Source organism: Lissotriton helveticus, chromosome 5_1 (genome assembly GCF_964261635.1).
Source record: "Lissotriton helveticus chromosome 5_1, aLisHel1.1, whole genome shotgun sequence".
Lineage (NCBI taxonomy): Eukaryota > Metazoa > Chordata > Amphibia > Caudata > Salamandridae > Lissotriton > Lissotriton helveticus.
In genome coordinates, this window is record NC_136065.1 from 1,229,017,081 (window position 1) to 1,229,044,262 (window position 27,182).

The 27,182-nt window shown below is 43.0% G+C and overlaps 1 protein-coding gene across 1 annotated transcript in view; it reads left to right on the top strand.

The window, feature by feature from the left end:
- Positions 1-27,182, top strand: part of LOC144752607 (scavenger receptor cysteine-rich domain-containing protein DMBT1-like) — a 1,088,995-nt gene that overhangs the window by 791,077 nt on the left and 270,736 nt on the right. The window contains exons 53-54 of the mRNA XM_078640489.1: positions 5,874-5,915; positions 18,972-19,122. Coding sequence (XP_078496615.1) covers positions 5,874-5,915; positions 18,972-19,122 — 193 coding nt within the window. The remainder of the gene's footprint in view (positions 1-5,873; positions 5,916-18,971; positions 19,123-27,182) is intronic.

The window sequence follows — 27,182 nt, forward strand, 5'->3', positions numbered from 1 at the left end:
ACAAAGGAGGGCTAAGAGGCTCTAGGAGACAGTAAATAGACAGCTCTAGATGAAGGAGATGAGGATTAGATGTAGAACTTGGATAAGCAGCAGATAAGTTCAGAGTGAAGAAGGATCAAGAGGAGCAGCAGAGGCTTCTGATGAAAAACAGTAGTGGCACTCAGACTAAGGTCAGCACTTAGGGGCTCATTAGGATGGCGGATTTCCCGCATCCTCTGGGCCGGCGGAAGCCACTGCCGGCCCGGAGGATGCGGGAAATCCGCCGCGGATGCTTTAAAGACCCACCGCCAAATTAGGATGGCTGGTAGGTCTTTAAATCTGTCCGCCGCTTTTCCGCCGCGGTCGCCTTCCGACCGCGGCGGAAAAGCATTAACATGGCTGGCGGTGTCTATCAGACACCGCCAGCCATATTATGATGGAGTGAAAAGTATGCTTTTCCACGGCGGCTTTTCCGCTGTGGAAAAGCATACGGACCTTCACTTCGGGGGACCGTTGTGGGCCCCCTGGGTGAAGGGGGGTGGGGGGTGCACATGCGGGGTACCTATGGTACCCCCCTGCATTTGCGTGAACAAAGCGGCAGGCACCGTGCGGTGTCTGCCGCTTTGTGCACGCAAATGCCGTGCATGTATTTTTAACATTGCGGCGGGTGCAGCTTGAAGCTGCACCCGCCGCAATGGTAAAAATAGAGGATGTGACCGCCACCCTGGCGGTCACATCCTAATCTGTATGGAGGGACCGCCGCTGCCCCTGCGGACGATCCCTCCTACTCTATGGTGGCGGACGGACTCAGGTCCGTCCGCCATCATAATCGGCCCCTTAGTGTATGAGATCCAGTTCATAGGTTTGGGAAGCTTGGAGAGCAAGATAAAGGGGTTTGAGGTGCTCGAGATGCTGTGAGAGAGCCTCTAATGACTACCAAAGGGAAAGTGGAAGGAGCCTGAGCACTGGCAGAGGGGCTCTGAGAACAAGTAAAGGGATTTAGGCCTTAAAGAGATTTTGAATTAGTCACTAGGGCTGTGAGAGCCAGTAGAGGACTTCTGAAGTCCCTGAGAACTAGCTAAGTGGATAAAAGATCTGTCATGGCCGCCTTCACGGTCTCTTAATGCTCTGCAGGGCTGGGCTAGTGAGAAGTAAATATTGACAAAGGCATTGAATGGACAGCAGTGTGTGTGAAGGCTTGAGAGCTTGAGGCTGGTAAAGGCGAAGTTCGGAGGAAGCACTCAGAGCAAAGGTCAGTGAATGTGGTCAAGGGCTGTTATAGGGAGCGTGATGGTTTTCGACAGCCAGCATATGGGATCTGAAGATGCAGAGGTAGCACTAAAACCTAGAATTAAAGACCAGGTCTGATTATGAGCAGAGATGACTTCGAGAAAAATTGGAAGGCAGCTTGGCATTTTAGGAGAGGGTTTCATGAACTCAGACGTTTTCTGAAGTGTGATCTACATTCACAGAATGATAGCAGATATTTTCTGAGTGATTAAGCTAGAAGAAATAAAATGAGAACTGCAAATGATCTGATAAGCCCTGTGTGCTAGAAGAGTTCTTTAAAACCTAAAAGAAGGGCTATAGGTGCCTAAAGGCTGGAGAAAGGGGTCATCATTTCTTAAGGAATGATAATGGCCATCTGTACATTCATGAGAAAAAAAGGCAATTGAATTCTGAAGCCTGACAGAGGAATGACAAGGTCCTATAAAGGTCACCGAGTTGTTGACAGCGTCTGAGGAGGTATCTAAGGCAAAAATCTACAGTAGGGCTTTAAAGAGCTAATAGGATGCTTCTGAAATTTAGGGCCAACCTGATTGGCACCAGGCATTCAAGAGGACTGGCGAAAGGGGCCCAAAGTCTCTTGATGGCCAGAAGATCTTGGGTGGTGGGAGACATGAATACGAAGACTGGGCAACATTTTTATAAAAGGAGCAAAAATTGTATATGGTGGGCCAACACATATGGGTTCGGAGGTCTGATGGGACAAAGGCTGGCAGAGGGAAAAAAAGTGCTCTAAGCACCCACATCAGTAGATGTGGTGGGTTTCTGGCAAAGGTGCTGGGGGAGCTAAGTAAGCCAGAAAAATAGTTTCCGAAGGATGGAGGCACTGGTTTACAGAGGACAAGCTGAAAGGCTCATACGGCAATGAAATGTAACGAAGAGAGCGGAGGATGAGAGAGGTGGTTTGAGAATATCCAAGTATTGGAAAGAAGAGAGTAAGAGGCTGCTGTGGTTACGTAGGCCATTTGAAATCTTAAAGTGCTGAATTTGAGGGCGTCTGAGCTTAGGTCAGCACAATTGCAATCACCATTAGTAAAAAGGTACAAATGGATTCTGTAGTTCTCAGAGCCGGCAGTTTACATGACTGATGGCTAAATGCTATAGAATAGATGATACTTAGCCAGTTGCCAGCATAAAAGTGGAATTTGTTATTTGCTAGCCTTTCTGTTAGTAGTAGACAATAACTGCTATTTAACCAGAGGATAGATTTGTAGAAAAACGTCATTATTTTCTGTTGTATGGATACATTCTTGCCACTCCAGGTAAAGTTTTTGTATTTCTGCCCAGCTGCTGGCCAAATGCTACATAATCTCCGCTTTTTCATGAGTAGTGGGTAAATAAATGCAATAGTACAGAATCCCCGTTGCTGGGCCGGTTCCGGGAAAAATAGTGTTCTTTCTCCATAGCCCTCCCATCAGTCAAATCATACATAATCTTTACTATTTACCTAGCGGTATTGTAAAAATTGAAATTTCTTTGTTCTTTGCATAGGTGCTGGCCTAATAGTATATAATCCCTCCCATGTCACCAGCAATCGGCCAAATAGTGCTGTTTCTTTGATATACGCCGGCTAGCAAAATTATGCCTAGCCTAGCCTCTCTAGTTTTGTTAGATGCTAGGTAGGTAAATAGTAGAATTTCCTTGCTTTTTGCATGACCTGTTTTTTAATCATGAATAATCACTGCTATTTAGTTTGTGGGTAGGTAGATAGTGAAAGTGTATCGTTACTATTTGCACAGCCATTGTCCAAACAGTGCATAATCTCTGCCATGTAGCCTTCCCATGAAATAATGAAGTTGTTTACTGTTTTGTATGGCTCCCAACCCCCTAGTGCATAATATCTGCTATTTAGCCAGCTGGCTGGTAAAAGTCAAATTTTAGGTTGAGGCTAGACAGGGCGTGCGCTGTCGCTTAGCGACCTGTTTTATATGCTTTGGGAAGCTAAACTCCACCCATTGCTAGCCATTGTATTTTTGTCTATATCAGTGTTTTTTAAGAATCCTTGCTTGCTAGTGGTCAGCCCTGCCTCTTTGTCCCTTCTGTCTTCCACTCCTCCCACGGAGCAGGGACTATGTACTGTCTCATTACGCTTTGGTTCTTTATTAGTTCTTTGGGAAAATATTTTTTTCTTGATTTCTTTCTAGGTTACTGTTTGCCTGTTTTCAGCTTCAGACCCTAGCTGCTTGCATTTAAATATAGACTTCCTCCATCCCGCCTCCTCTTAATGCCCCAGTTGTATTATTGTTGCCTCCCACGCCGTGCCTCCCACTCCGTTGCTTGTGTTTTTTTTAGCCTTTTTGCCAATTGCAATGTCGATAATCAATTGGCCTTTTTTTGGGTAGGATATTCATTTGGTTTTGGGCTTCTTCTTAAGGAGGATTGGACTTGTTTTTAGCTTTTTTTCACAGTGATGAAATGCTAACGCTTATACCCAGCAAACTGACGATAACAGTAAAATTGCAGGGCAGCTGAATTAAAAAATACATTTCTTGTTATTAACGTATAAAGCCTTAATAATTAGGGTAAAATTGGGATGAGCAAGACAATTAATTGTTTGTCCAAATGTGGCAAGGCAGCACTCGTTCATCCTCTGTCTCTTTCAATTTCCATTACCATACCTTAAATACACGGCATAAAACGAGACCTCTTAAATAAAATCATTCAGAATGCATGCAAGTTGCTGCACCGGTATCCCGGCTACCTGTCTGAACAAAGCTGGGGCTAAGAATAGCTCTTAAGTCATCACAGCCCAGGGCTTCACTAGCTGCATTAGAGGAGGAGAAACCAAAAATAGCACCCTGCACAGGTGCCTCCATCACTGCAAGAAGCAATTCCAATCTGCACGTCCATAACCAGGGGAGAAGCTGGCAGAACAATCAGACCTCTTCCCTCTCCCACAACTACTCCATAATCAGTTCTGCATTACATAATGTGACTGCAAAAAGACTGCCACTCACAACAGGAAATCGCCATAGCTGTCAACCCCAGAAAGACCTTGAAGGTTGAAGAAACAGTGAGCTTGTATTTAAATCACGGTTGAGTATGCACCAGGGGCATGGGTTTCGTAAACGTGCACTCTAAGAAAATATCCACAAAATACTTTTAGAACAACATTGAAGTTTCCCAATTTGCTGCTCTATACCAATCTGGAATGCTTCTGTCATGACGACAAAAAATCTTTAGCTTGAAGCCAAAATCAAAGGATTTTTACATTTCGAGTACACTAGGAGCAATTGCTTTCTCCATTTTGTTAAGAATGCTCTCCTTGTTTGTACGAGGGAGCCATTCATTCCATGACACACAGGGAGATGATGGGCACTCACGTCTTGTGCTTTCCACAAGGTAAAAAGATGCTTTTCCATAAGTAAAAGCACATGCCTGTGAACACCTCAAATTCTGTACATAGAGTGCACTAAAAATACATATTCTCTCCGCATCTGCACCCCCACTGCAAGAGGGCAGCAAGCTGTGTCTGGTTATTGACTTAGAAGTTACCATTCCTAACCAGCCACTGAATTGCTTTGTGGACTGGTTGGATGCTACACTCATTTGGTACTAACCAATTTGAAATGTTCTCTTGCAGTTTAGCACCACATCGTGGGGAGTCCATATGCAATACTTATTTAATGTAATAGAGTCAGTAGAGTGATTCTCACTATTAACAATATCGCCGTGCATATGGATAATAGATTTGTGAAACTGCATTAATATATATGGATATTATATAATCAGGCCATTTGTGTACAGTTTTCACTTCATTATTTTGGAATATAATTTGTAATTTCAGGTAAAAAAGGTGCAGTTTCAGCTTAGTGTGTATGGGCATTTAATGATGTACTGCCCTTCTCCAGGCTTACCTAGGATTTTTTTTTGCCTTTTTGCTGAACACACACCACATACATCCCAACCACCCCAGAGTATTCCATATCAAGCCACAAAATTCAACAGCACACCACATAATTTAACTCCACTACATACCACTCCAGAAAACAAAACACCATTCTACAGAATTAGACTCCAGAACACACAATCCCACTCAACGTAGTTCCAGTAAACTCAATACCAAACCACAATTACTATCTACCTATTTCCACTGCATGCCATGCCACAGACTTCCACTACACACATCCACTCCACGCCACCCAATTCCACACCACACAATTCTGCAACTAACAATTCAAATCCAGCCCACATAATTCTGCAACACACCGCATACATACACTCCATAATACATAGGTAAAAGTCTTTTTAATTTACAACGCCAAGAGCTCTAACTCAAGCAAATGCGAGACCTGTCGCTTGTTTACTATTTGCAAGGCTGCTCGCCAAACAGTGATAAATCTATGCTATTTACCTGGCAGTCTAGTAAATAATGATTTTATTTTGCTAGTGCATAATCTATGCTGTTTTACCAATTTCTGGTAAATAGCAACAACAATTCACATTTTGCCCGGTGGCAAGATGAATAGCCACCACCTTGTTTTATGGCTACGCCCATGCTATAAAAATATAATTTATAGCTATAGAATTTCAAGATTCCTTCTGAAAAATGCCAATGGAAGACTAAACTCATCTCCTTAATTCATGTGTATTCCTTTCTTTTACAGCTCAGCAGACCACAGCAAGTACCAGAACCACGAGTCCACCAGGTATGGCCTTTGATGTAATAATTGTGTTCGAATAAATGAAAGAAGAGAGCATCATATATACGCACATCATACAGAAAGACACTTTTAGATTCATCACTAGGATTTGCCTTATAATGCTCTTGGATGTAATTATCGGGAGGCTCAGCTTAACAAATGGCGGCTGCCTACAGATGAATGGCACAAGGCGGCGGCTTTGGGGCTTGGATTTATTTCACATGGCATACAGCGAAAAGCCCTACTTGAGCTTAAAGATAAAAGTGATGAAGCTTTCTCCACTGCACATTAGTGCAAGGATTGGCATGACAGGGCTTATGTGCTGTTGTCTATTGAGATATAGTTAGACCATCCTGTTGTGTTTCGATTTAGATACCTGTACATAGGTTTCCCGAATCATGCCCTTATATGGGCACAACTCATATTGCCCTTATTTAGGCATAGAATCCCAGTCCTTATTTAGGCTGCAGCCATGCTATCCAAATACAGGCATGGCCACCTACATCCATCCATCCCACGTCACAACGAGTTCTTAGAAACCAGACCCTTAAGCCCTTGGGACTTTCCCTGCTTGGATTATTGATTTCTTCAAGAACTCATTTATTATGCATGAACAACTATTCCTTAGTGGTTCATTCATGACGTCTTCCTCTGCCCGACTTTACGTCAATGCTAGCATTCCGATGCACCTTCCAGGTATAAATATACCTTCACTTACCATGGCAAACCACGGCTCTGCTCAGCTACACAGCTTGATACGGCTCACCACGGCAAGTTCGGAAGGAATTCGAGTCCCCGTCTGACGCACTGACCAGACGCTGTCATCCTGCTCGCAGAGAATCCAGCTTCCAGTGTTCTGACTCCCTTCGCGGGGTGTTAGGGATTGAGATCCGGAAAGAGATTCCCACCTCTCTCATTCTAAGGTATGGAGGAGACTAGAACCTAGAGGGACTCTTGGCAATAAAAACTATAGCTTACCATACTATAGAAAACAGCACTTACTTCTTACCTCATACTACAATTAGCTTAGGTACACTGGGGTAGAACTATTTAGAAGCACCAGACGAGTATTCACATTTCAGCCTGTGTTAATATGTATGTTTATATGAATATATGTCATAGCTAAAAGACCAGGCTATTGCAGTATTATTTCTTATTACTGCTCACGCTGTACGTATTATATTTCGCATGCTCTCTTGTGATTGTAACAGCTCATATCTCTTGTACGAGAAATAAGACTGTTCAATAAATCCTATCTATTTCTGGGTAACTTTGAAGAAACTAGGCAAGCACAATTAACTGATTGAAACTGTTATCTATTGTTTCTTCGAGTCTGACAACTGTTCCGATTCTAAGGGAAACAAAGTTGTCATGTTTATGCGGTTGTCAAAAGCAATTCCCTTCTTGTTTATTGGAGAAGTTTCTAGTGACCTCTGAGTTAGCTGGCACACAAGTAATTAAGTTTAATATACTCGATAGAGGCATACTGACCTCAGTCCTATGCAAAAACTATAGTGTATATTATTCCAATGTGCAGAGCCTAAAAGGGAAATTGGAACTACACTACAATCCCAAATATCCCATTGATAGGTAACAGCTGAAATAAAATCAGGCTATAAGTTAGTTCTCATCTAGAGGAAATGTGACCAATTAGATGTGGAAGCTAGGATCAAATCCTAATTTATGTGCGTTCTGGAACCCTGCCCTCCGTTCCCCCCCCCCCCCCCTGACCCCCTTCTTGCGAGAGAGCCCTTCGCAGAACTTAACTTCTTCTAGTGCAGGGTGCAATCAGCTGCTCTTTTCTGACATGAATATTATATATTTTATTAAACATTTCAAAACCTCAATGAGACTGGCTGGATCATTGAACAAATAATTTTTTTCTTCCTCAAAAGGACAAGTTCAACCTTCCTAAAATAAACAACTAATATTAAGCGGAATATTCCCCACCCCCATAGCCTGGGAGTCGGGCGCAGAGATAAGTATGGACTGTCCAAATACAGCTCTGAGGAGAGGACGGGGGCACGGGTTGGGTAGTATGAGGGGGGGCGTACAGTGTGAGAACACACAGGACAACAGCACCTCTGTGAAAGGGGGCAGGGCAAGACATGAGGCCGGGGAGAACCCACAAATCAACCTTGATCCAGCTTAATTTGGAGGCACATCAGGCCGGTGTGCACCACGGAGAGCCGGCAGGTGAGGCATCCTTTCCTTTCTGGCAGTTGGCCTGCTCGGTTCTGAGCCACCAACAAGGTCATAACTACTACCACGCATTCTTTACAACAAATGTGCCTTTACCACACATGCCATATTTTGTGGTAAATAATTCATAGTAGCGGACATGCGTGTCAAAAGCTAGTTCATCATAAAGGATGAGTGGTAATGCTCATGTGTGGTTATGGCACCGTTGTAATGGCTGTTTCCCAAAAATAACCTGCTCAATAAAAGAACGGATCACCCACCAGTAAGAGTACAACCATATACAAATTAAAGTTGAGAAAATTAAAGTGCTCATCTATGGATTGGAGGAGCATAAACCCCACCATTAATAGGTGGAGCTTACACCCTGCCACACCCATTTTTAGGTCTCGCCTACGCAGCATGCATGCGCTCCATAGGAGGGCCTTTAGCCATCGGTCTTCACTTTTCAAGCACTGCGCTCGTACTTGTGGCGGCATCCACCTTGCGGGAGTGAGCAGCGGTGTGCCACAAGCACGAGTGCAGTGCTTGAAAAGAGAAGACTGCTCTCCCAAGCGCGGGGACCACTCGCTGGTTCACCTCCTGCTCCCCCTCTCTCTTCACGTGGCCACTCCCCTTCCTGTATGTGAGGATCACCGGGCCGCGCTTGTCTTCTATGTTGCTTTGCTCTGTTGTGGACTCCAAGGCTGTTCGTGTTCGCGGGCTCACTTCCTGCTCTCCCTCTCTCTTCATGTGGCCACTCCCCTTCCTGTATGCGAGGCTCGCTGGGGCCGCGCTTGTCTTCTATCCTGCTTTGCTCTGTTGTGGATTCCGAGGCTGTTCGTGTTGTGGACCGGGGGTACAAACCTCCTCTCCTCCAGAAGCTGACATTTCTGGCAGTAATCGAAGCTAGCACACTCACATGCCACTGGAGCCACCCCACCACTACAGAAGGGCTGGCCCCTGCAGCTTGTGTCAGCCCCCTAGAATTCATGCAACAAGCATGTGCATTGTGCTTCCATCAGCACCAGAAACACGCTTGAATTCACCCGCAAGGCACAAAGTGATTGGCGAAGGAGAATGCCTGTCTCGTGGCTCATGCTCTGCTGCATGCAGGCCGGGTACGTACAATTCGGGGCTGAATGCTGAGTTGTATTCACCCCGCTGGCTGCTCTCACACAGCTCTTTGTGCAACAACAAAGCTTACAAATACAGGAGCAGGCATAGATAGTTGTCTGTGTTTCCAATGATGGGCTGAGCAATTAAGCAAAGTGCAGCAAGCGCGCTATGGCATTCTTCCTAAGCAGCAGCAAACTTGCCTTTGAAGTTGAAATATTTATCAGTGTTTGAATGTTGGGACGATTGTTGCTAAAATATATGGCAGCATCGCATACAATATCTGTTTATTGTCCATAAAAATGCACCTGCAAACAATAACTTATCCTTTAATATCTTATGAATGTGAAAAGTGAAGCGCAGTAAGAGATGCAGCCACGCCTTATTTTCAACGGAAATGGGGCTGATGGGTGGTGTATTTCTCCTTATTTTGTCACATGGGTGCTAGTTGAATGCCAGTTTACATTCGCCAGCTCATTGAGTAGTTCTGTCTCCTTCTCTCCTGCTAAATCCCCTCTGCTTCTTTCTGTAATATGAACACTTAGCAGTTACCAAACAACGGGGCATATTACCAGGACAGGCGATAAACTTATCGCTACTTTAGCGGCAGAAAAATGCAGCTAAAGCCGCGACAATGAGCTTGATAATATGCTCTATGGAATTCCAATTGAAACTCATGTTAGATGTCCTTCACAACTAACATGGGCTTCAATTGTAATTCCATAGAGCATATTATAAAGCCCATTATCGGCGCTTTAGCAGCAGTTTTCTGCCGCTAAAGTGGCGATAATTTTATCGCCTGTCTTGATAATATGCCCCACCTTTCCTCATCTCCACTGCAGAACTCCATCAGGACTTTAGCCCGTGTATTGCAGGGAAACTGCCCACTAGAAAAAAATCTTCTGGGCTGAGTGACAGTTTGCTGTTTACATTTGCTTTAATCTTAATCTCCAGTTGGTCGCCGTTCTGAGGTTAGAAAGTTGAGTACTGTTGATTTGGGTAATAACAGCTGTTAAGCAGGGCAGAAAAAACGGTATCGGACAATGTATGTGCAAGTTAAACGCCAGTGATCATTTCAGATTACAAAAGGGTGCTTCTGGATGAGACTTGTATTTGCAAAGCCTTTGGTGCGCATATGGTCCGCATATGGTCAAAAACGGGCTGCAGTCATTCAGACCAATCTGTGCACAAGGAGTTTGCGGAAAGTGTCTTTCGCTTTTTCCTGTTCACCATTCACCTGCTCCAGCAAGTATTTTCTATACCAGCTTTTGGGATAGTATATAGCTGTTGATGTTTCTTTGTGGCGATGTGTGGCACATTATCTTTGGAGTGCTGCTTTAAAGAATATTTGTCTTGACCAGAAAAAAGTGGCCACCTCATAATGTTACTTATTCCAGTAATTTCTTATAAAGTTTAGTGAATGTGACACATTTGCACACACATATTGGCAGAGGTTGTCACCTTCACGCTTCACCTACTGCTTATATGCCCCACAAAATGTGCGTTTTTCGACAGGCAACTTGTGCATGAGAATCTTTAAAAATGTCATGCTTTTTTCCTCCTAGAACACTATTTTTTTGTGGGACTCTTCACTATCTAACACGTTTCCAGCAAATCACCAGGGAATGTACCGCTGTCTCTGAGCCCACGAGCAACAGCAGCGAAATGCTCGAAATATTTGTGCTAAAATTAACCCCTTTGTGGTCGATGCTGAAAAAAAATCAGTTTGGAAGCATGCAACCATTGGGACAGGCATATACAAGTTGCCAGCATTGAAAGGACAAAAAAAACTCAAGACATTATTTGTGTTAATACTTTTTTATTATGGTCGTTCAGTTGTACATAATGCTTTCTTGGTCATATCTAAGGTAACACAAATGGTTCTGACACTTCTTTAATATAACTTTTCAGCATGCTGCAGACGTCTGTACAGCACAGCTTAAAGACATAGGCAAAGTCAATATCTCTGGCTAAACACCTATAAGTTCCCAAAGGCGAGACCTATTGGCTATGCTAATGATTGTTCTCTTTTAGAGATGGGTTAACTCCTAGGTTTCTGGCTGGGAAGCTTCAGCTGGCCCTGCTGCCAATAACCTGAGTCCCAGCAACCTATCAGCCACAGCCCATCAGAAGCACTGTCCGATAAAGGATTTGCCACCAGACTTACAATTTTCCTGCCCAAACTGCTTTAAAGGGCAGGACAGACTTGGACATGAAGAGACAACTTCCTATGCAAAAGCATCACAGTTTATATCGATTTTAGAAACAACCCCTCCAGCTTTGATAGTTTTTGAAATAAAATAGTAAAAATGATGACCAGCTCTCATCATGCATAAAAAACAAAAGTTGATGGACAGAATGCAGAACAATGTCATACATTCACCCCAGTAAAGAGATCTGGGCCTAAATCCATCGTTTTTTTGCTCACCATGCCATTCCAGTTTGGACCCAGTCATATGCAAATCAGTCTTGACCCTGCGCCCAATGGGAATAGTCCAGCCCGAACTGCCAGGCCAGGTCCTCCCTGGACTGGAAACAAGCATCCTAGGACCGGTTTCGGGCTTTCAGCCCTCATCAGCCAGGATAGCTTGACTCCAGTGGCATACCCGTCCCACTGGGGGTGACAAATGCAAAAAGAACAATTGATGGACAGAATGCAAAACAATGTCATACATTCACCCCAGTACAGAGATCTGAGCCACTCTCATCATGCAGCAGGTGGCCAACATTTCCGTTTTAATTAAAGTGCTACTGCCAAGTTAGTGGAACCACTTTTGCAGAAACAATCTCCCCACCCCCGGCCCAAGCTTTTGTGAACTAAATTACAAATGGGGATGAAACTGTCATGAAATATTTACGCCTAGAAAGGTCAGTGCTCTTTTTTCTGGTTTTCATTTTCTTTTGTCTACTGGCAATTTGCTTCCCATTTTATTTCACCCCCATTTCTTTAATACTCTTGTTACCTCTTTCCTTTTCTCTTTTTGATTCTTTCCTGTTCTTTACTTCATCTGTGGCTTTAGTCTCTCGTTCCCTGCTGCATTATTATTTCATTCCTTTTACTTCTCCTATCCATTTCATACTTCTTTCTATCTTTTTTTTGTTTCCGCTTCCTTTTAAGTTCTTTAGTTTTTCCTCTGCGCTTTCCAATGTGCAATAATTACTCTTCACTGAACACAATCAAATTTTTATTATTTCTATTTACTTTGCCTTCTCACACATTTTGCAACCACATCTCCTGCCTACAAATCCAAAGCACTGGCATCTCCATTATTCTACTGCCATTAAAAATAATTTATAAGCAAGCACTTTGGACACAATTTTCAGTGGTTAAGAAGAATCTTAACAGCAAACAAATGATGGACGGAATGCTGACAATGCAGACATTCTCCCCCCGTAAAAAGATCTGGGTTAAATCCATCGTTCTTTTGCCCACTAAGCCACCCCAGTTTGGACCCAGACAGAACTATGTATTTAACCCAGATCTTTTGACTGGGGGTGAATGTTTGCATTGTCAGCATTCCATCCATCATTTGTTTGCTGTAACACTTTTCGCCCTAAGTGGGATGGGTATGCCCAGACGTGGGTCCCTTGCACCCTGTGCCACTGGATTCAAGATAGCCTGGCTGAAGAAGGGTGACATACCCTGAAACCGGTCCCAGGATGCTTGTTTCTAGTCAAGGGAGGACCTGGCCTGGCAGTTCGGTCTGGACTGTTCCCATTGGGCACAGGGTCAAGACTGATTTGGATATGGTTGGGTCCAAACTGGGGTGGCGTAGTGGGCAAAAGAATGATGGATTTAACCCAGAGCTTTTGACTGGGGGAGAATGTTTGCATTGTCAGCATTATGCCCATCATTTGTTTGCTGTAACACATTTCGCCATAAGTAGGATGGGTATGCCCAGACGTGGGTCCCTTGCACCCTGTGCCACTGGATTCAAGATAGCCTGGCTGAAGAAGGGTGACATACCCTGAAACCGTTTCCAGGATGCTTGTTTCCGGTCCAGGGAGGACCTGGCCTTGCAGTTCGGTCTGGACTGTTCCCATGGGGCACAGGGTCAAGATTGATTTGCATATGGCTGGGTCCAAATTGGGGTGGTGTAGTGGGCAAAAGAACAATGGATTTAATCCAGATCTTTTGACTGGGGGAGAATAGTTGCATTGTCAGCATTCCGTCCATCACTTGTTTGCTGTAACACTTTTTGCCCTAAGTGGGATGGGTATGCCCAGACGTGGGTCCTTTGCTCACTTTGCCACCGGTTTGAAGCTAGCCTGGCTGAAGAAGGGTGACATGCCCTGAAACAGGTCCCAGGATGCTTATTTCCGGTCCAGGGAGGACCTGGCCTTGCAGTTCGGTCTGGACTATTCCCATGGGGCACAGGGTCAATTCTGATTTGCATATGGCTGGGTCCAAACTGGAGTGGCGTAGTGGGCAAAAGAATAACGGATTTAACCCAGATCTTTTGACTAGGGGAGAATGTTTGCATTGTCAGCATTCTGTCCATCATTTTTTTGCTGTAACACTTTTCGCCCTAAGTGGGATGGGTATGCCCAAACGTGGGTCCCTTGCTCACTGTGCCCCTGGATTGAAGCTAGCCTGGCTGAAGAAGGGTGACATATCCTGAAACCTGTCCCAGGATGCTTGTTTCTGGTCCAGGAGGACCTGGACTCGCAGTTCGATCATTTGCTTGCTGTAACGCTAATTAAAGTGGGCACCCTGTACCAGTCCACACAACCCTTCTGATGTATGAGGTCAAATATAACCTTTAGAAAGATATCCTAGTGGTAGCTGTGGAGAGCAGCCTTCAGGTGTAATCTTGAAGGAATGTAAAGGAGCTTGTTTTACCAGAATATCACTTCCTAAATGACTAAATGAAAGGAGAACCACACACAAAAAGATGTATTTATTAATATAACACTCTCTACTAGTCTCAATGTGAGACTAGGGCGCAAAGTATACAATACTGCATCAATAGAACATTCGTAAATAGCTAAATGCACAGCGGGCTCCAGGGGGAGACCCAACTATATACTAAAAAAATGGTATAACAACAACAACTTGACTAGACACAGTGCCTAGAGCATGTAGAATTGCTGGGACCCCAAGGAAACACCCAGAGGAGTGACACAGGGAGCCCACAGAGGATGGGTGAAGTGTGGAAACACGAACGTATGCTCATTACAACTCTATGGGAAAGTCGCGGTTGCAAAGTTACAAGTTAACGACACTTCTAAGAGGACTTCGAGCAAACCCCTTGGAACATAGGAGGTTCTAAGGCCAACTCACCAGTGAGTAGTTAAGTACCCGTGTTACCTATCGTAAAGGATCTGGGTGCATAGGGGTCAAGTGGTGTCGGAACCCTTTGTCATTTTCAATGGAGAGTTGCAAAGACGAACTGCTGCGAGGAGGGCGGAGAGTGTCCGATGGAATAGAAGCCTGCATCTCAGGTGAGAGGAACCTGAAAGCAGAGGGGACAGAGTCTGGGTCACTTCAGGTGACCAGGGGCTCAGTAGTCGAACGCCCACAATGTTGAGTGCTTCAGTAGTGAAGAAGAGCTGCTTGACTCTGCGGCCACGGGGACCAAGAGATGTTGAGGACAACCAGGATCTGGAGCTGAGCTGTCCCACAAAGGATGTCGAGAGCTGAGGGGTTGATATCCAGCTGGAGCACCAACAAGACTTGGCAAATGCAACCAACGCTGTCAGAGGAAACAGGTTACGGTGTAAACCAGCAAGGTCCAGGGGACTCTCCAAGCAATGGGGAGTCAGGGCACATCTGGGTCAACCAGGTAAGCCCAAGAACAAACAAGGTGAACCTCACCAGAACCCACAGGATCATGTGGAGACCTCAAGCAAGTTTGCAAAGTACCAGCCCACAGGACACTCGAGTTGTGGAGGCCAGAAATCTTCAGTGCAAATACTGCTCGGGTCAGGACTACAGGGAGTCCAGTGCACAAGATCGGGAATTGTCAACAAGCATATGCAATTTCAAAAGTACGCTGTGCACAGTGGTTCGGGTTGCACGGCCCTCACAAGGGATACTGGTCTCAGAATTGCTGAGAGGGCAGATCAACCTCAGAGACCTTCAGGAAACCAACTCCTGTGTTGCTGAAATTGTCGGCGTCCTCAGGAGCTCACGAGAAGCAAACCGGTCTGATACATTTAGGTGCCTGCTTTTGCAGGGGACTAACTCCTTTACTCCAAGGGAGATTCTTCAGCCATCCAGGATCGTGCAGGCGGTCGAAGTACTTGGATATTCTTAGCAGAATCTTGTCCAGGTAAAATCTAAAGTCCTGTAGTCAGGTAACCCACTTTATACCCATGGGAAGGGGTGGAAAGATTCTGTGGACACTTCTAGGGGTGGGGCAAGACAGAGGGGTGGCTACACCTATGTCCTTTGTCCAGCTTCGCACCAGAGCAGGAGCCAATGGCTCCCAGAACTGGTTTGAGCTACTATGCACAGGGACACCAAATGTGCCCCCACTGCAGACTTTCTGGCACTCTCAGGGTGAACCCACCCATCCCCAATACACTAAACCCTGCCTGGGAGGTGGTTACACCTCCCTTTGACAGGATGCCTATGGTCATGCCTTCCTCTGCTCGAGCTTGGCTGAGCAGCAGGAGGGCAGAATCGTGTCTGTGGCTGGCAGCGACCATTTTGTGCCGTCCAGGTCGAGCAACCTGGTACCGGGTAGACCGGTGACCCACATATGTCCCTTTGGAAGGGTGGAATAATACCTCTCACACCAGTTAATGGTGTAGAAGTATGATTCCAAGGTGTGTGACACCAAACCTGACTTGTTTCTAAGTAGCCCGTTTTAAAGTTAGCATTTAACGCAAGGTTATAATGCACTTAAACATATGTCTGGCTGCATCACAGACAACCCCGGAGAATGGTCTCCAAAGGCTGCACTGCTCATGCAGGGGCACCCTCTAACGTAAAACCCAGCACCCTGCCTTCAGGATTGATAAGGCCTGCCATAGGGGTGACTGATAGGTATTTAAGTGTAGTGATTTAGATAGATATAGCAAACCTATATGTTAAGTAAATGATGCAAGCACAGTCTGCTGTAGCAGGCTGGGCGTGTCAATTTGAATGGCTTCTCATGGGTGGCATACTGCATGCTTCAGCCCCAGGGAGGCCTCTGGGGTACCTATGTCCTGGGTACTTGGTGTACCAAATACTAGGGACTGATAAGGGTACCCCAGAATCCATTCTGGAGTGTACCTAAAGTACATACTTAGCAATTTAAGGGAGAAAGCAGATAGACTGGGGTCCTGAATTGCAGGATCCCAGTCAGACTAGTCCATAAACAGTGTGACATCAGCAAAAAGTAGGGGTAACCATAAGAAGCAGATACTACTTTGCGACTGCATTTCTTATTTCAAGCTGACACCTAAATGTATGTGGTTTACTTTAAATGTACCTTTTCACTGAATGATACAAGGTAGCCTAATACCTTATCCCTCTGCCCGTATGTCTTGAACCTCACTTGTGTGCTGTAGCTTTACTATTCAGCAACTACTAAAAGTGTTGGGCCTAGCACAATATAAAGCAGCAACCCTTTGCTTGTATCTGTTATAACTCTCATCGTATTCCTCAAACCAAGCATGCATTTGTCTGTACCTTTTGCTAATTATTGGCATTATATATATAAGAAACATACAAATAGATTTCTACCTGTGTTTTACACTTCTAGCATCTTCAGATGCATAGCACCTGTGAGAATACATGAGCAAGTAGAAACATACCTCAGTCAAAAGACTATGAAGTCCCCTAAACTTGACAAACTGCACTTCCCATTTGAAGGGGACACCTACATTTATGTGGCGTACTTCAAGTGTACCTTTGCATAGACTCGTGCCAAGTAGTCTAGTCACTAATCCCTCTGCCAACAAGTCTTAAACCTCACTTTTGTGCTGCAGCCTCACTATTCTGCACCTAGCCAAATATAAAGCAGCAATCCTTCATATGTGTGTTTGTGAGTCTCACCATATTCTTGAAAGTATGCATGCATGTGCCTGTACCTTTAACCAGACCAAGCCACAGCAATGCCGTGCCTGTAAATTTGGAATTGATATGACTACGTATTCCATGGCCTTTTCTGACATGCCAGTAAAACTACCTAGCCATTACACATGCTGATCAGAATTTGCGGTTTATGTGTTACAATGTAACTGCAGGCTCCGTTACATAGGTAGCACCAAACTACAAGTGTATGTACGCATATTGCAACATCTTCGAGCGGTCATAAATTCGGACTCTGCATATCCTGTGGGTCAACACATAAAATTGGAACATAATAACAATCTTAACTGTATCCAATATTTTGTGATCAACACAGTTCCAGTTAGCAAACGGGGCGGTAATCGAGAAAAGAAACTAAGACAACTAGAAAGCAAATACATAGTTGAGCTTGATACCAAGTACCCTCTGGGTCTTAACTTATGCGAAGACTTACAAAATTATCTGTGACATGTAAAACTTCTAAGTACATGTCCTACCTTTTATTTTTCACAGTACCCTGCCCTATCCAGGACTTACCTTAGGGGTAACATATACGTAATAAAAGAGGGTTTTAAGGCTTGGCAAGGGGATTTAAATGCAATTCGACATGGTATACACAGCACACAGAGGCTCTGCACCAGCAGGCCTGAGACATGCTTAAGGGGCTACTTAAGTGGGTGGCACAATCAGTGCTGCAGGCCCACTATTAGTGTTTAATTCACAGGCCCTTAGCACATGTAGTGCACTTTACTAGGGACTTATAAGTAAATTAAATGTGCCAGTTGGGCATACAGCAAACAAACCATGTTTAGGGGAGTGAGCACACACACTTTTGCAGTTAGCAAGCACTGAGTTCTAAGGCCAAGAAAAATGAGGTCAGAAAAAGAGGAAAAGGAAGGCAAAATGTTAAGGAGTGACCCTGCAGAAATGGCCATTTCCAAAAGCTTCGAATATAAAAACAAATAGGGAGCATTAAGTCATCAAGAGAATCAGTGCAAATCTATGGATTTGTATTGTTCAATTTTGTAATCAAACCTTCAAATATTTAAAGTCATCCTAAAAAGCTCTGTTGCTCAACTAACAAACTGAAACATATTATCATCAATTTTTCATTATATATGAGTAGACCTCAACCACTTGAAATGATAGAGAATAGACAATTGTAGATGGCAACCAACATATGTTTTCCCTATTAAAGCCCACTTTATAATGGTTGTAAATTTGCAGAAAAAATGCATCAATTAGATATACACCTAGCATTTTGAAAGAAAAATGTAAGTACATACAACAAAATACAAATAATAATAAAATCACTGTTCGTAGCTCTACACACCACATAACACAAATTCCTACTATTGATTAATTTACAGAAAATTTTACAACACATTCACTGTTTACTCCTACACAGTGGTGAGTATATTTGTTAAGGACACCCTTAACATAATTCAACATTAGACACCTTCAAAGGCAAAATTGTCTACGTTCACACCTTGCTTAATTTTAAAGGTCAAATAGTCCTATTTATAACAAATTATTCATAATTAACTCATTCAGTGTGCATAATTGACGGTTAAGCAATCTTTCAGGTAATAAAAATGATAGTAGATGGTCCTAATGTTGGTAGCGACATAGGTAAACGTTTTTCTTAACGTGCTACAATTTATGCGAGTATATGTGCAGTTTTTTTTAATAAACAAAATCAATTATTCCTCCTCCTTATCTTCATATTAATTTGTTATTACACGTGTCCTTTCATCCTGTAGGCAACTCCTCTTGTGGTGGTATCTTGTCTCAGTCATATGGGACGTTCAACAGCCCCGGTTACCCATATTCTTACCCAAACAATGCTGTGTGCTTGTGGAAGCTCATGGCGCAAAACAATTCCTGCATTCAAGTCACGTTCTCCGGAGCACGGTAAGTAATACAGGATAGGCTTGTATTATTTTTCGTTCTTTGCTTAATGACATTCTGCTTTTATTGGCAGTCAACTATAACCCTTGATTCTTGTGTCATTTATTCCATCAAATTATTCACTCAGTTTGCTAATCTAATGCTTTTCTTTTATAAGTATTATTGTATATTGTACCTATGTTTCTAAATGCTTCAATAAAGCTCTTTAATCTCTAAATATAACCCTTGACATTGTTAGAACACAGCTCATACATGCTTAAGATTTAGGGCCTGATTGTGAATTTCACGGATAGTAATTCATCACTCAGGCTGAAGGAGGACATTACCTTTACTATCCTGATGGACTACTGCTCATCTGGCCCTGCAGTGTTCTCTGTACATTCAAAGTAACCACTGTCACAGCGGTTCCTTCCAATGTCCATATGCTTGGTGGACATTTGCTGACCTATTTGCTGGCTGTTCACTCATTTCTTTCAGTGTTTTTGTTTTTCAGTAACAAAATCTCAAAGCAGGAGTTTGTTCTAGAAAAACAAAAAAACAAATGACCCCCTCACCGTGGGAGTTCCCTCCCAGGGTGTGGGGGCATTATTGTTTTTTCTGTACCTCACTGTCAGGTTTTTCCCTGCATGAACAGAGAAACAAAATAACCTTACACCGTCCTCCCTAAACAAGTTATGTCCATCCTACGGAGAAAGTGTTCTATTGATGGAGCCAAAGGGGGCTCCGACAGAAATGATAAGGTTTGGCCATCTCTAAATGGAAGCGTTTGGCAGGCAGAATACTTCGCAACGTTTGTGATGAAGTACCTTGTCCATCAAACTCAAACTAAATTGGGCCCTCAGCACTTACACTTATGATCACAACACGGAAGTGAACTAAAAACAAAACTGTGGTATTAATGCACCCAATGTCTAATGTTCAGTGTATCTCATGTATAATTAAGTGTTTGACTTAGTAAGGAACTATTTTAGTGGGAAAGAAAACATCAACGGTGAAAAGAATCCTACTGTACAAATTGTTTTTGTAAACAATATATGTAGTGCTTATTTTGTAAAAATTATCATAATAATACTAAATATTAAATGCCAGTGCTTAAAATCGTTATTAGCAAGGCGCAGTTCATGCCTTTGTGAGTTCCACTCACTTCAACCTTGCAGTGTTCACTGTCTGCTAACAGCATATGTGATGGTGGAACTGGTGAATCAACCATCAACCACAGAATGCTTGTCAAAAATACTCACAACTGGTAGGTACAGAGCAAAACATTTTATGCAGGTTATTGTTGATTTACTTTGATACGAAGTGCTGATGCAAGAATAAATGCATAGAAAGGTTGATCAGATAGGTATTGTGGGGCCCACTGGGTATATACCTATCATTCGCTCGGACTAAGGGTATGGTAAATCAAGCTTACTGGCTAAGTAAAGGTCCTGGTTCCACAGTTAAACTACCACCCAGTCATGGATGTTCCCATTCCAGGGTACTATATGCACATTAATGACTGGAATAAAATATTATTTATCTCAATACTCCCATCTTCAAATCCCATTAGATGTCCACAATTGAATACGTCCTGAGGGTCTTGAGGAAAATCAGAAAATTAGGTGATAGTTACATCTGCCAGAGATCCCGAACCTTGGGCAGATTGTGGGCTCTAGTTATCTGAAAAGCATATAGAAGCTATGTACTTGAGTCTTCCTTCTATGACTTAAAATCATGTGACAGGACATTTAATTTAATCTATAAATCAATGGCTTGCCATTGCACCTAACCTATCTGCTGAAGTATGCATACACCAGCACGTCATTATGGTTTGAACATGCTGGAAGAAACTCTTTATCTTTAGTCTGTGCAAAGAAGGACAAATGCTGGGCTGCAGTGGTGCTGGAGCTATGGGTGCTGGAGGTGCTGTGGCATCCTCTGAGATCACACAGAAGAATTGCAAGAAAGCAGGACAATACACAACATCTCAATTCACATATAACCTGTTGCTCCGCGTTATGAAACATAAACTGGAAAGAGTGTATTCAAACAAGGTTCTACAAATTCTTTTACATTATGCAGGTCAATAGTTATGATTATCTAAGATAACGGGCCAGATATACTAAGCGTTTTTCCAGTCGCAAACGGCCTGATTCTGAAAATGCTTTTTCTAGTGTACAAAATGAAAAATGTGATTCAGTAACTTGTTACCGAATCGCCATTTGTGATTTGGTATTTGGAAGGGACGTGCTTTGCACATGCATTCCTAAGACTGAATCGGTATGGTACGTACAGGTCCAAACTGGCCATAGCAGGCACCGGGCGTTTTCCTGGTGGGCTGGAAGGGTGGGGGCCGTTTTTGATAGGGGGGGGGGGAGCATTTTGCAGCAGTGTTTCCCACCAGTAAAATTGACCGCCCAACCCACCCACAGCCGGTCCGACTTAACTGCCAGGGCTGGTTTGCCTTCTCAGTCCGGCCCTGTTTGAGTATATTGATAACATATGTTTCAAGAACAGGCAGTGAACCACTGCCTGCACTTACAAGATGATACTTCAAAGTTTAATGTTTTACTATGCAAACGCAGCCCGTTTTCCCCTTGGGAAAACAGGCTGCATTTAACAAAAAAATTGCTTTATTTAAAAGTAAAAAGGTAAGTGTGTCAACAAGGGATTTGTTCGTGAAATTCATTTTCGTTATTCAAGTTATTTCATTATATGTTTGCCAAAAAATATTTAAAATTTCCTTTTTCAATAGAGCAACTCTTATAGTTTTAGGTTTACTTTAATATGAAAACATCAGCTTTAGTCAGGAGAATATGTACTACAAATTAGTCAAATGATAATAATATTTCTAAACACGGGTGAATAGTAGAAGAATACATTTTATCGTATTGAAAAATCAAGGGGTACTGAAATTTGTCAAGCTCACAATGTAACGGGAAGTTGTATGTTAAAACAGTTATTTATTAGACTTCTCAGTGACAATTGTGTACACTTTTTTCTGAAATAAAGATCGGGTAAAATAAGAGAATATAACAAACAAGTATTGCCTATACAAATATACTGCAGAAAATAAGTGTAATTGTCGACGTTTCGGTCGATGGGCTGTCGTCTATTCGACCATCATATTTAACAACAAGGGGTGGTGATGGACAGAGTTTCTGAAATAAGCAGAATACTCTCACCCAGTCAAGAGATCAGGGCTAGATCCAACACCGTTTTTTTAGCTCACTGCACCATCCCAGTTCAGAACCTGGCTATATGCAAATTAGTCTGTTCCTGTCCCAGTGCATGATGGGAACAGGGCAAACCAAACTACCAAGCCAATTCTTACACTGGGAAGGAAACAAGCTTCCGGGGACCGGTTTCTGGCATTTCAGCCGTCGTCGGCCCGGCTTGCTTGAATCCTGATGGTGCAATGAGCGAGGGACTCACATCTGAGTATACCCTTCCACGCTTAGGGTGGACAAAATATTTAACAACAAGGGGTGGTGATGGACAGAGTTTCTGAATTAAGCAGAATACTCTCACCCAGTCAAGAGATCAGGGCTAGATCCAACACCGTTTTTTAGCTCACTGCACCATCCCAGTTCAGAACCTGGCTATATGCAAATTAGTCTGTTCCTGTCCCAGTGCATGATGGGAACAGGGCAAAGCAAACTACCAAGCCAATTCTTACACTGGGAAGGAAACAAGCTTCCGGGGACCGGTTTCTGGCATTTCAGCCGTCGTCGGCCAGGCTTGCTTGAATCCTGATGGTGCAATGAGCAAGGGACTCACATCTGAGTATACCCTTCCACGCTTAGGGTGGACAAAATATTTAACAACAAGGGGTGGTGATGGACAGAGTTTCTGAATTAAGCAGAATACTCTCACCCAGTCAAGAGATCAGGGCTAGATCCAACACCGTTTTTAGCTCACTGCAACATCCCAGTTCAGAACCTGGCTATATGCAAATTAGTCTGTTCCTGTCCCAGTGCATGATGGGAACAGGGCAAACCAAACTACCAAGCCAATTCTTACACTGGGAAGGAAACAAGCTTCCGGGGACCGGTTTCTGGCATGTCAGCCGTCGTCGGCCCGGCTTGCTTGAATCCTGATGGTGCAATGAGCAAGGGACTCACATCTGAGTATACCCTTCCACGCTTAGGGTGGACACATTTTTAACAACAAGGGGGGGTGATGGACAGAGTTTCTATTCGACCATCTTCAGGACTATAGAAAATGCTATTGTAGCCCCCTATTTGAACACGGAAAGAAATATTTTCAATTAACCGTGTGTAGAGTTTAAAAATCATTGTTTTAGTAGCGTATAACACCCGTGTGAAAAAATGAAAAATAAGCGAATTTAGTTAAAACCAGAGAAAGTGAATGCTCAAGTAAGAGTCAATGTGGTGATCACTTATCACACATACCAGTAGTGGCTTAGTAGAGAGTATAAAGTCTAAGTGAGTAGAGAACATCTAGGTACCACTTACTGAAGGGATCGCTTTGAAAATAATATGGCAATCACCAAATGAATCTTTGAAACTTGCTTTTGTATCAATGGCAATCAGTCCAAGTCTGGAAAAATATAAATTGCATTTTCCATTTAGAAATTGCGCATTAGTTCATCCGAACTATATCTATGCATAATTAAAATAAAAATGCATATGTAAAAATATTCACATTCTACGAATTGTTAAATCTTCATTCCTTAAAAAAGAGCCAATAGAGAGATCTTAAGAGCATTCATTAATCAATGATGCTACTGCTTTTCAGGCAAAATAATTATGGTGCTGCATAAAAAATATATGCATATCTAGTCAGAGGCGCTATATTCACATTTTCCTCAAAGCAAAATATTGACCCTAATGTTATCTATAAAGTAACATCCAGTCTTTATTCTATGAATATAGACCTTGCGTGTTCATAAAGTTATTCAATAATGTAGACTAGATTCAATAACTGAATTGGTTTTTAGCGATATATGCCAAATGTATTAGTGGGGCAGTGTAGCCTAGTTGCCCGAATCAATAAAAGATACTTACAATTAGTACATGAGATTGAGATCTATAAACTAAAATAACAGAAAAACCAGTAAGCTATATGTATTTAAAAATATCAGCCGACTCACTAATGGAGCTCTCTTAATCATAAATACCTGAATAACGTAGGTTAGCACAGTTCTGCTGTCTTGTCAAAATACACGAGTTCCTCTCAGTCGCCGTATGTATCATGAAGCCGATCTTACAGTGCGAGTGATATAGGATGTTTGGAGCGCGAAAGAGGACGATCTCCCAGGGGGTCAAACTACTAGTATGTTATACGGCGGCCATCTTGAAATGGACAGAGATGCCGTTCTCGGATATCGGAGCATTATTTAACCGACTATCGTAATCATGTGACCTAAAACCTTGCATACTACATGGTACTGAAAAGTTAGATAATTAAAGAGTAATAATAAGTAGCCTCACAGAGGAACTTAATCCGAAGATGACTGTTATTTAAAGGTGTGGAAGTTTTAAGCGGCACCTATAAACAAATTGACCAAACAGATCCGAAAATAAAAAATAGACGATTCAACGTCGATAGTAGACAATATATGTGTTCGCAACTGTACAGAGTTCAAGGTATGATAGAAACTGAAAATGGTTGTCAAAGCTAATTTGTATGCAACTGGTAGCTTGGCACGAAAGCAGTGAGGTTAAACCTGGAGTGAATATGTAATGTATGCAGCACTCAAATGGTGATAAAGAGAAAACACAACATAGGAAAAAAACTGACCAAATTAGAAAAGTAGAGTAAAATGTAATCAATTATTTGAAACCAAAAAAACAAAAACCCAATCATCAGAATCAGAGTTGCAAATTTGTGAAGTTTAAAGTGAAAAATAGTGCCTGAAAGATCAAAGCACCAACCGCAGACATCTAGTCGCATGAGACCGGTGCAAAGAAGAAAGTTAGAGCCGACCGAGTGCGGTTTAGATAGACAAAATAGATTGTGCCTGGTCTCCTCTTATCTTTCGAACTGAAAATATATTTTGAAGAAAAATGTCTAAGAAGGTAAAATTCAGCAGGGCAAAGCAGTCAAACCATCAGGACATCAGCTGGACAAAGTTGCGGTGAAGATTTCAACATTGTGACTTAGTCTCTTTTTGAAAGTTTAAAATCTCCAGCAGGATGAAGCTGCAGAATGTATCCGACAAGGGCTCCATGAGGACAGATATCCTTCTAGAGAGGAACCACTTGCTGCTGCAGAGATCAATGACCCCCTTTTGTACCGCTTTTGGCCGCCATAAGTGTGGCAGGGTATGCTCAGACGTGAGTCCCTTGCTCACTTTGCCACTGAATTCAAGCAAGCCGGGCTGAAGACGGCTGTAATGCCAGAAATGCCAGAAACCGGTCCTCGGAAGCTTGTTTACGGTCCAGGGAAGGCATGGCTTGGCAGTTCGGGCTGGACTGTTCCCACGAGGCACAGGGTCAGACTGATTTGCATATAGCCATGTCTGAACTGGGGTGGCAGAGTGGGCTACAGAACGGTGATGGATCAAACCCAGATCTTTTGACTGGGTGTGAGTGTTTGATTGATTCAGATGCTCCGTCCATCACCACCACCCCCTTTTGTACCACAGAGATCAATGCCATCAGGCCGATATCGGAATCCACTGCTGGGATCCCGATCATTGCCCGATTGAATTGCCCAATTCAATATGGCCGCGACTTGGTTTGCGGTCCATTTTAGCAAAATATTTTATATTCTCAGGGCTATTACATAGTATGATATGCCCCCGGTTTGCTACAAGAGTTAGGTGCAGTTTGTCACCTTAACTCTGATCTAACTGTTTAGGGATTCCTCCGTGTTATATTTCAATACCACAACATGGCGGCTGGCGTCCGTTTAGCCTAGTAGTCCTCTCTTTATTTTGATGACTATGGTGTCTGGCGTCGGGCTAGCTCAGTAGTCCTCTTTCTATTGTGATGACCATGCCGTTTAAATTTGGCGTTTTTGGTGGTATGTCTTGCTCTTCTGCAACTCTCGGCAGGACACATTAATGGAATGAGGTAAGAGATCAGGCCCCCTCCCTTTTTTTCGGTAGCACCTCGATTGTGTTGCCATACTGTTCGGCGCATCCCAGCCGGTTGCCGTCCGAGCTATTTCTAAATAGAGGCCCCATTGAGTTCTCTTACACGGGGATACTGGCACCCTGTTAGGCGCGGGCGATATTTCCCATTCAGCATTGCTAAAACGCATATACCGCATAATGTTGCAGCACCGTTTTTTTGTTTAAATTTGCCTTTACACAGCCCGTTATTTTATGTACAGCTCTGTGGCTAAATTCGTATTACACAACCCGTTATTTTGTGTACGCCTGCCACTGGAGTTCCCCGTTAGTTATACGAGGAGCTTGCATGGCTTTGTAATTTGACGGTTAGACTGCGCTTTTTTAGCTTTTTTAGCATTAGAAGTGACCTTTTCTATTGTTTTTGTCTTTTTTATAGATTTCCCTTGGACAAGTAGATTGTTTTTATGCCCCGGCAGGCTGTCTCATACTACAGCCTTTAACGATTGATTTCGACCAACCAATTTAGGTTGCATACCTGTTTTTTAAAAGTAAGACCCGTTTTTCAGTAAGCACCTATTTGCAGTGCACTACGCTAGGGATTTGGTTTTTAATGTCACCTTCTTTTTCCCTAGATTGACTAGAACACCTTTTTAACCAGATGAACATACCAAATTGAATGTGGTTACTTCGCTGTATTCTCTAGAAACCATTAGGTGATACACTTTTTTAATTTGCTTTAACTTTATTCGGCACCTTTCACTTATGATGATGGTGGTCTGCATGAACTTGGAAGTTTGTCACGAATTCCTGTTTTCTCTCGCGGTCACATTTTTTTGGGTCCACGCTAGCCACAAAAATTCACTCACTTACTTCTCCTTTTTCTTTTTTCTTCTTTTTTCCTTTTTCTTCTTCTTCTTTTCCTTGCTGTTTCTCCAAGGGAGTCCAATTAAGTAACATCATGTATTTATGTTTACAGAATTGTTCACGCTCTTACGTTCTCTTTGTCCTGATGATGACCACAAGTTTCCACTGCGGT